This window comes from Triplophysa rosa, linkage group LG25, assembly GCF_024868665.1.
Source record: "Triplophysa rosa linkage group LG25, Trosa_1v2, whole genome shotgun sequence".
In the NCBI taxonomy this organism is placed as follows: Eukaryota; Metazoa; Chordata; class Actinopteri; order Cypriniformes; family Nemacheilidae; genus Triplophysa; species Triplophysa rosa.
In genome coordinates this window covers 8527284-8538213 of record NC_079914.1, presented here as the reverse complement: position 1 = coordinate 8538213, position 10930 = coordinate 8527284, and the positions used below count along the sequence as shown (strand labels likewise).

The 10930-nt window shown below is 37.0% G+C and overlaps 1 protein-coding gene across 3 annotated transcripts; it reads left to right on the top strand.

Moving 5' to 3' along the window:
- Nucleotides 1-1573: 1573 nt before the first annotated feature.
- Nucleotides 1574-10135, top strand: mier2 (mesoderm induction early response 1, family member 2). 3 transcript variants are annotated; one of them, XM_057325714.1, is made up of 13 exons: nucleotides 1574-1589; nucleotides 3257-3429; nucleotides 3706-3831; nucleotides 3931-4054; nucleotides 4237-4307; nucleotides 4495-4567; nucleotides 4981-5132; nucleotides 5678-5759; nucleotides 5848-5942; nucleotides 6304-6434; nucleotides 7528-7649; nucleotides 7869-7975; nucleotides 8145-8255. In XM_057325714.1, exons 2-12 carry the CDS (start codon nucleotides 3265-3267, stop codon nucleotides 7946-7948), a joined length of 1221 nt encoding a protein of 406 aa, XP_057181697.1. In that variant the 5' UTR covers nucleotides 1574-1589; nucleotides 3257-3264; the 3' UTR covers nucleotides 7949-7975; nucleotides 8145-8255. The 3 variants fall into 3 exon arrangements, with proteins under 3 accessions (XP_057181697.1, XP_057181696.1, XP_057181695.1); XM_057325713.1 differs by lacking the exon at nucleotides 7869-7975 and having other exon boundaries at nucleotides 5851-5942; nucleotides 8145-10135; XM_057325712.1 differs by lacking the exon at nucleotides 7869-7975 and having other exon boundaries at nucleotides 8145-10135.
- The last annotated feature ends 795 nt before the right edge of the window (nucleotides 10136-10930 follow it).

Here is a 10930-nt window from a genome sequence, read left to right as displayed (position 1 = left end):
TCATGCAAAAAAGTTTCAACCAGAGCATTTATTTCAAGAGTCTTAAAAGCACACGTGTTGCCTTTATACAAAGATATATCGCATAAACTGTTCATGCCAAAAGACCACTGATAAAATTGCATGACATTGATTTTGTTTATTTTTTTACTTTGTAAACAAAACATAATAGATTGAAGAAGTTGTTTTTAAGAGAAAGAAATAAAAGCATGCTCACATAATATGGTAAAATGTTAAGTCTATTTAGTAGAAACTGTAGGTTTTAAATTGTAGGTTTTATTTTTGCATTCTACTCTTCGATGAGAAGGTCATCTCTCTCACCTCTCTCTTTAAAAAGACCATTCTTTAGGTCTGCTTACAGGTACCTAGTAACATCTATATTATGCTGTGAATCAAGGCAAACAACACTATTCAAGGCAAACAACACTATTTTAACAGTTTCGCCCCCTCAGGGAAGACCTCTGTAGCTGTTCCAGCAAACTCTCATTGTCAGCACTTCTCAGTTAGACCACATCCTCTGACAAACTGATGCACAGGTGCATGCACTTTACATTACAGTTCATTGCTGATCTGAAACCAGTTATCTAGTTTCTGTTATTCACTGTAGGATTTGGCTTTGTGCAGGGAAACAGCATACAGTACATAAGAGGGAAACATATACACACAATGAGACACATGATGAGTTTATCTGTGAGCAACACACTCGCCACTCCCCCTTCATCCAGCCAATCAATCTCTGTTTCTGATTAGTGGATCACATGGTGTCTAAATGCCATCTGATGTGAAACAACACTGCGTCTGTGAGCGTTGCTTTCATGGCATTCGTTGCTTTTATAGGCATCTCGTGTCTTTTATAGACAACTGACAAAAATGTTTAACGTTTCTTGTTTTGTGTATGTGTATATATGTACAAATGCAGTCTTTGATGCCGGTTGCCAAATCTTTGGGTAGCATAAATAGTTGCATGTGTTTTTAGGCCTAAATAAAATCTGCTAATTGTAAAAATGTAGTTATCAAATGTATTGTGTTGATAAAAGGTGTCCACGACAAGGGGAAGATCTTTATCTTTTTGGTGTGACTTTCACCTTGTTCACGTTGTGTTTTAAGGAAACAAGAATCTAAAATAATGTAAACTTTATTTATAACTTTAGGCCTCTACTATATAACATAAAATATTTATAAAGTTGCCTAATAGCAACATCTGGATACTTTACTATCCACATAACAAAAATTAAAGTGCATTTAAATATCCAATGATACATATGCATAGCCTATGTTCAACAATATACAGACAAAATAATAAACAACTACAAATAAATAAGTAATAAATAATATGCTATGCACTTTGGTTTAGATACCTTGAAACATGTATATGAGGGCAGAAAAAATACTTTATATAGTTCATCCTCAAACAACAAACTCCAGTTAAAATAAACTTTTCTTTAAGTGCAACTAAAGTAACAAGCACGGACTATATTATATGAATTGTAACTATTATTGAAGTTAGTTAGAATGTAGGTTCAATAGGAGTTTGCATCGTCCTACACAACATCCGGGCATTCCGCCGCTTGCGCAGAATCGGAATGGCGGAGGTAAGTAGGCTGCTGGGCTCGGGGGTAGAACAACATAGCGATTAAAAGATCCGAGCGCTCCGGCACGCGCTTCAACCGCGAGTCGCGTACGACCGGACAGTTTAGGACCCCGGCCGTCTGATCGACCGAGCCTAGAACCGACAGAGTTCCGCGGTCGGTAATAAATAGGAAGTTAAGGTCGGTGCACTCCTCAGGGTTTCGCCTCGCTCTCTCTGTCACCAAACGAGCGTTTAATTCGCCAGATCGTGCGCCACGCGAAACAATAGCGCACCGACGTGAACCGTGGTGCTGAAGTGCGTCCCAGGTGCGTGCCGACGCCTCGAAAGTTTCAGAAGTGACTCGGGACACATGCCCTGAGATACTGTCACAGCCTCTTGGACTTCCCTAAAACTGTTTCCTTCTCGCATCGGCTCAGGCTCACTGTACATTCGTTCAGCACCGACTCACAGGAAAGCGCCCGGTGCAGAATTACTGCCGCTTTATTCAATCGCAAACTTCACTAAAGCTCTGCACACGCGTTAAAACAGTTGTGACGAAGTTACAAAGAAACGTCTTTCTTGTTTGTGTTGTCAAAATACACTTCACTGACTTTTAGACAAGGTCAAGACATTTTTTATGTGGTGAACAAGACACATTATGCTTAAATAGTGTCATAAAGTTACTTTTCCAAAGGAGGCTTGTTGTGTAAGTGAAATAGAATATGTTATCAGTAGTTAACCTTAAAATACTAGTTGCTAGAGATGTTGTTTTACCATTAAACCACGGCAACTTGCAAATTTGTAGGTAAATATCAGGATCTTCCATACAAAGTTTAACACAGTTTCCACGTATATTGTCACTTTTTGGAGTTGTTTTTACTATTTTAGTTATACTACTTTATAGTTTATTGTCTATTATACCATGGTCTGTTTGAATACTGTTTTCTGATTGGCTGGAAGGTGTGCTTTAAAAACCTTTAACGCACGGGTAGCTCCAGTCAGTTTGATTACAATTCAAATTAATTGACAAAATAACCGTCATTTTGACCTGTTTGATCTAAATGACACTGTAAACATCAATAAAAGCTTTAACTTGGCAAATAACCATGGTATAAGCGGGATAATCCACGGCTAGCCGTGCATTAAAGGATTTTAATGCACTTCGCTTCGCGTTGGGTGGTTCTTCGCCTCCACGTCATGCATTAAAATCCTTTAATGCACGGCTAGCCGTGGATTATCCCTTACGAAAATCTCATTATACTATCTCTTATAAACGTTTACCGTGGTAATCATTGTATCAACCTAAATGCTAGTTAGAGAGTTGTTGTTTTTACTGTAAGTCACAGTAACGTAGTATTAGCCACCAATGTCATCAAAAAAGTTTAACAAAACAATTGACAAATGACTAACATTTTGAAAGCAAGTTTTTATGATGAGAATTGTTTAAATTGCATACAATTTTTCCAAGAGAGGCTTGTAGTATAAGTAGAATGTACTTTTACATAGTACTTTCTAGTAGTTTATTTCGATTTTACACTATAAACAAAAACTGAAGTAATGTTGGTAATCTGGCAGAACCTGTAGTTAATATGGGTTCGAATGCATTAGATATAGGCCTTTAAAAAGCAATTGCTGTTAGATTTCATTCCAACATATCCAACAACAGTGCATTGTTTTATTGTACCGTAGCTGTGCGAATGGGCTCCAAAGACCAACGGCACAGTCGTGTAGACATCTTCCACCAGGCCTATGTGGGGCCGCTGGAGGCTGTTCCCTGGGCATCCACGTTCCTAGAGGAACAGGACAGGAGCCTGGTGGTCCAGCGGAGGCAGCCGGCAAAGATGGAAACCCATTCCCACACAGTGAGTGCAGACGTTCCTTACCTCTCTTCATGTAGTTTTACAATTTTGCCAAACAACTTTCCACAAAATTTGAAGTCACGCATCACCATTTTTGTTTGAAGCTTAATACCCCATTTATTGTGTGTAAGACTATCATCAAAACTGTTTGATTATTGTAGATGAAACAAGTTAAGGGTGCATGAATGATGGCGGAAATTTGACATTTTCACTTGGTTAATATTAGGATCAGTGTGAAATGATGTGTTTGTGTGGGTTGATTTGATCACCTGTTCACAGGGTGGGGAGATGCCTCTTGAACAACTGCTGGCACTTTATGGGTACAACCTGTCTGATCCTGTCCTGAAACAACAAAAGGACCCCTATGAGCCGGCGGCCAGTTTTCCTGAAATAGCACTGGACAAGGTGACTGTCGCCCTATTTATTAAAATACTACAAGATTTAAAAAAAAAATTCTTCATAAACATATTCAGACTGATTCATGACTGATACGTTTTTTTGTAGGTTCAGATAGGTAAGGATCTACTCTCAAGAGGGAAGGATGTGGATAAAAAACATCCCATGTCTGATGACCTCACGCTCTCTGTCACATCCCATAATTCTGACCTCTTACATCACCACCTGAGAGGTATGACATCACGCACGATTACTGTCTGTTAACTCAAAATAAATATAATTAAAAGATATTTGATGATTTTTGTTAGTTTTTGTTTTGTTTTGTTTGTTCAAAATCACAGAATGCCAATCAACCATGTATTTTGGGATTTCTTGCATTTTCTTATTAAAAATGCGTTGTTCATCCTTTCTCAGGTGATGACAAAGACACTTCAGTCAGCTCCTCAGAAGACGACTCGGAAAGCAACTCCAGCGATGGCCGCAAGGTACAAAATGCTTGTACACTGAAACATAAAAAAACAATTTACTACATTTTATGTTTGTCACACGTCTGTAAACTTCATTTATGTTGAAAAATTTACAAATGTGAGCCGTGAGAAGACAATTTGAGTATTATATAAAAAATGATTTCCCAATAATAACAATGCTTTTGTGTTATGTTTTGGCTAACAGGACATTATGGTGGGCTCCCAGTATCAAGCTGTTATTCCTTCTCTCTGTTCCTCAAATAATTATAATGAAAGAGGTAGGTCAATGTTTCCAACACCATTATTTCAATGTGCAGCACAAAATTTAATAAAGATACGAGTTTGTGAATTATATTTACTAAGATAGAAAGATTGGGCACAGAAAAATCATATATTGACAATAAATATATAACGTACGTTTCTATTGCATTAAAAACGATAATTTGAAACTTACATTAGTCCTGTTTATGACTAGTAACGGCACATATGTAAAGGCACATAAATGTGACAGAATTACAGTTTTGTTGTAATTAAAATTATATAATGAAAAAGCAACAAAATACTATATGCTGATGTTCATTTAGTTGTGGGTAATCTTATGGATAGTACTCTCTCAAATAACATTCTATGGTCTGTTTTGCATAACTGACCTGTTATCCCCTTGAGACTCAACCCTGTTTACTATTATCAGGCTATGAGTACGAGGACCAGTTGTTGTGGACCCCAGATGTGCTGTCCAATCCAACTGTGGAGGAGTTCTTGCTTGAAGTCCAGAGAAGAGGGAGTGACAATGGAGCTACAAACACACTGACCACAGGGGACATAGTCAAAGATAATGAGCAGGTTAGGTTGAAGCACACACATTTTAGGACTGTGTTTTACACTCGCCTGTTTACTCAAGTTGAAAATTGCTCAACTGAAGATTTTGTGCCAAATGTATGAGAATTTGTGTAAAATGTGTTAGCAACTACTGAAACTTTAATGGTCAAAGGATAGACCCCTGTGGTACTACTCCATAGTATGTAGAACGCTGTTCTGAGAATAAATTAACTAAACATGTCAAGATGTTTTTAACCCAGACTTTATAAACCCAGAATTTTTTGTAAATATTTATACATTGGGGTTCAAAACGTATAAAGAACTTGGAAAAAGGTCATTTTTCAACAAAGAAACATCATGATGTAAGAAATATATTTAATATTCAACACTGTATATGCCCTTAATCAAAAGAGCAAAATGGTGACATTGATCATATTAACTAAATAATACATTTCCTTGCTTACGCTGAAGCGCACAAGGGTGCTCTTTGTAATAAAATGTTTTGTAAATTATGTAATGGCATTTCTGTCATTTGTTAAATGTATTTATTAATTTCCTCTCTTTTAAAGGCTCTTTATGAACTGGTGAAATGCAACTTCAATGCAGAAGAGTCACTTAGAAGATTTCGATTTAATGTCAAGGTTTTTAGTGGTAAGGAATTTTCAAACGCTTTCATTTCTTATTTGGAAGCTTGTACAAAAATATGTACTTAATAATTTAATTGTCAAAAACGTTTTAGAAGAACTCTGTGGCTGGAGTGAGGATGAGTGTCGTAACTTTGAGTACGGCTACCGTGCCCATGGGAAGAACTTTCACCTCATACAAGCCAACAAGGTGAGTGACCATTCTGAATCAGGAACAGGTTTTCTCATACACTCTTTAAAAAAGGTGCTACAAAGGTTCTTCACAGCGATGCCATAGAAGAACTGTTTTTGGTTCTCAAAGAACCATTTACTCAAAGGTTAAGAGCCATTTCTTTCTTTATAATCTAAAGAACCCTTTTCCACTGCAAAGAACCTGTGTAATAGAAAGATTCTTCGGATGTTAATGGTCCTTTATGGAACCATTCAGCCAAAAATGGTTCTTTTATGGGCATTTTTAAGACTGGAGTGTACAGCATTTTTATTAGAATGTGATCTTGATACATTTGGCATAGACATGTGACTCTTGGTGTCTCTTATGTGACCTTTCACAGGTCCGCACGCGCTCAGTAGGTGAATGTGTAGAGTACTACTACATGTGGAAGAAATCAGAACGACATGAGTATTTCACACAGCAGGCCACCAAGCTGGGTCGGAAAAAGTGCAATATGCCATCTGGGAACATGTGAGTAAACTTTTTTTACTGTGGGGTCAATAAAAAATAAAGTAGTAGTTATAAAGAAATGCAGAGGGTATAAAATATTTTTTTATTTTAATGAACATTTGCATTTGAAGTTGCTAAAGATCTTAATGGAAATTTCAGAGGTGTTGGCATTAATAAATTCAGAGATATTCATAATAGAAAACAAAACAAAATGCTTGACCTAGATGTGGTCTTATACACCAAAGTCCGGAATTGCCTTTTCAGAAGTAGGCTGTCTATTTCAGAGTTTTTGTGCTTGTTGTCATTATTTAAGATTCACTTTAACAGTTGAAATTAAAGTGAATGATAATAAGTATTAGGTTGTCTAGTAATTGAAAAAAAAATCATGAAACAACGGAAATGATAGTGATCCAAAAATTAAGCCTTGTGGGACGCCATTGATTATAGTATCATGTGCATTTCATATTGCCATCAAGTCTCTACACTCTTAAAAGGATGTGTTAATATTAACACGCTGTTTGTGTTATGCAATTTAACACATTATGTGTTGATTTTGTGAAAAGTAAATGAAAGGGACAACACAAAGATGTGCTCAGTTAAGGACGACCCATTTGTGAATGTTTTTAACAACTGTTTTTAGAGTGTAAAAACGGCAACCTGATAGAATAAACAAATGAGGTACCTCATGACAGTGCATTACTGTTTATATAGAACAAGACGGCATTCAAAGGGAAGTGTATGTGAAACCAGATCTGTGCTTTAACACCTCATACAAGGACAGTGTTTTTCTACAAACAAAACACGTATTATACTCTATATCCCACCTATTCATGTAACCAACATGTAAATGTACATTGAGGAAGTGGAAAAGATAGTATTTTTATTTTCTCCGACCACAGTATGTTTTCAGAACATTGCCAAGCCAAGAATTGAATGACTAGTTCAGTGTTTATTCACAGACCCCGTCACGCATATGGTTTGTGAAACTAGACAGAGCCAATTCTGAAATCACAAAACTTATATGGCTGGCTTCTGCATTTATTTTTGGGAGCCAGGGTGCCACTGATTCATTTCAGTCTCGGATTGACCTAAATGTGTTATATGTGTGTCTTAGAGAGGATGCTGAGCCTGATGGAGATATTGAAGTGGAAGGTGCCACTCAAGGTTTGCCAAGTCAATCTTCCGTTCAACTCCAACCTCCATCACCACCTGATGTCATGGAGCTGGATAAGCAAGGTGCTTTACTTGTTTTTGTCATATGCTAGATAGAACCACCTTTTTGTTTGTTGAGCTTCTTCATTTCTGTTCATTTGTACGTGTCCTAAATTCATGTTTTGTTTTCGTCCAGATGGTCATTGAGTTATTGTTTGTATCACTGTTGCTTTCCATCTGCCAGCTTTTTGCCCATTGTGTTTTTTATGTTCCGTGCCTTTTTCATTTGGTCACGTCATCCAGAAGAGAGCCTGAATTGCCGGGCACAGTTTCAGGGTCGCCCTCGGCGGAAACGCACGCCGCGCTTCCTCTTAAAGCCCTGAGCTTGTTGCTCACTGACAGACACACAGGTAAAACAGAACGATAGAAAGACAGCCTTGGAAATGCTTAAATAAACAGAATTTCAATGGGAAAGTTTGCGATTCATGCTTCCAAAGAATCTTGATTTTGATGTTATCGTTTTAACCGGAATAGTTGACTGCATTTTTTGATGCATCTCTTACTTGTTTTTACTTGCAGGTTCTGAGCGACACTTTGGGGGGACAGAACTATGTCCAGATTCTGGCTGTAGCCCACAGGGGGAGCGGCTCTTTAGCCAATTTTTGCCTCCCCTGCAATTTTTCCAGACATCTGTCAAAGATCGTCCAGGCACGGCCTCCCAGTCCACCCAACTTTATCTCCCCCCAGTACCCAGTAGCCACACCGAAGGGTCTTCCCAGCCAATCTCAGGGCTCCCAGGAGCAGGTCTTTACCAGCTGCAACTGGGATTTTTTTCTGAAGATTTTGTACCTGCTTGCTAGGAGTATGTCTCTAGATCTCAGATTGACTTTTACCGTACCTGTTTCACCTTTTGGTTAGCCCTTCCATTGCCGTCCCAGACTTTGGGATAATCAGTAGCTTCCTATGCCCACCCTCCACCATCTGCTCCAAACCTATCCAACTCCATTGTTCACTAACACAGTGACTCATCCTTTCACCAATAAAACACATTCCACATATAAGCAAATAACTTTACAAAAACAATGGAGAAGTAGTGCACCGGAGATAAAGAATGTTTTAAAGAACTCAAAGATGGTACAAACCATAACCTACATTAAATTGAAGCACACTTTATTGGTGTGTGTTATGGACTAGGTTTCCTGAAGGTGCCAGAAATGGACAACTGAGATCCATGTCCATATATCTTCGATTATCATCGAATTCAATTTGGAGCATTACACAGTGCTGTCTACATCTTTTGGCAGATTATAGTGTTTGTAGGGGGTTGGTCATCTCTCAGACTACTACATGCAATGAGAGTGTATTTCAAATAAACTACCTAATTCCTGTTTTTGGGGGGGGGAAATGGCAGCATTCATACAAATACAAGATGTTTTCAGTGAACATGTCACTGAAGCTCATTTTCATTATCTCTTATAAATTGTTTCTTTCATTGCATGTAGTTCTTATAAGCTGAAAAATGTGGCTAACTCAGGCTAAAACCTTTTATTTTTTGTCATTTTAAAGTTGCTTGTTTTTGTCAAAGAACAACAAAAGGATAGTTCACCCAAAAATTGAAATTCTTTCATCATTTGCTCTCTCTCATGTCATTACAAACCTGTATGAATTTCTTTCTTCTGCAGAACACAAAACAAGATATTTTGAAGTACGCTGGTAACCAATGAGATTGAATGGACAGAAAAAACACTTTCTCAAAATATCTTTTTCTATCTATTCTTTTGTGTCCACAGAAGAAAGAGATATAGACAGGTTTCAAACCACATGAGGGTGAATAAATGATGACAGAATTTTTATTTTTGGGTGATCCTTCCCTTTATGAAGATACTATCAACAATGACCTTCTACGCTTCGTCCGGTTGTTTTCACAATATTCTTTGTGGGACTGTAGCTTTCCCATTGTAGGTCCTCTTTGTGCAATAAAGAAGTCAAGTTCCTCAGGGGGTCTGATCGTTTCCCTCTCGGTCTGGTCCGTCAGTATTTATGTACTAAGTGTTTAAGAGGGTTTATGAATGGTTTTTCATTATAAGCTCCACACATATCTTGCCAACAATCCTGGTTTGTCTGTGTTGTGACATTTACAAGTCAAATACTCTACTGCGGCAGAGTCACTGCATTAAGTTTCTCAGGTTTTTCAGACATTACGGAAACCTCTTGCTTTGTTGTATTACCCAGAATCCTTCACCACCAGAGAAACTGGAACAATATCCAGTGTAGTATCTCATTGACTTAAGGTGCCACTAACAGGACCTCTGTTATTCAGGAAGGAAAGCTTCACATGTCTTTATCGCATTGCATACCCTCCATTTCATGTGTATTTGTTTCCTGTTGCTTTTAATCATTTAGGACAGCTTTAATGTTTTAGTTTACACAATATTCAGAAGATACAAAAGGGAGACAAACACTGCCTTGCTTACGTGACTTTTTTATTTTAGCAATTTATATATTACTGCTCCTGTTATATTGATTTATTGTCCTTGTTATTATATTTTGTAAATAAAAAAAGATTAGCAAACACACTTCAAACCCTTATGTTTATTTTATTTTGATTTACTGCCACTTTTGATGTTTTTATAACAGGGATACTACAAATTACAAAATAGGACAAACTTTTATTAAAATGTTAATTTATTCAATCAAATGCCAATGTGCACTGATCTACGCAGTAGGAAGGTGAACAGATGGTAAAACTGCATTTTAAATCTTGCATTGAGTTAAGTATCTGAACCAGCCTTGATGTTTATTGCGAAAACATCACTGCATTTAAATCTCACTAAAGTAAGATTACACTATGGTGACATGATCGATAGGCTACAGTCAGAGAAATAAATGTGATGTATAAATTTGTTCCTACTACACCACGTTACATTGTACATCATAATGTTTAAAACAGAATTGTTTTCATTTGAAGTCATTTAGAATATGTGAATATATATGAACTTGGCTGTGTTTAAGTGGTTACAGGTGGCCCAGGTGCCACGTTTTTCTACTAGAGTTGAAGCTTTAATTTATAATTCATGCAATAATTTGGTCATCGATTAATATTTCTTTTTTTGAATAATGTTTTCCACAATCAGTACTTTGATATTGTGTATTCGTTTTCTAAATTCTTGCCATTACATCTAGGCAATTCTTAGTCTTCTGTGTAATGGAGTTTAACTGAAAAAATTGGTGTTAATTGCAAGGGCTCAGATTGGCCAATAACACATGGATCTTTAGTCAAAAAACTTTATTTAACTATTTATAATATTTTTTTTACTGTTAATATATATTCTATATAAAAAATATTCTACTGCTATTTTCCACAT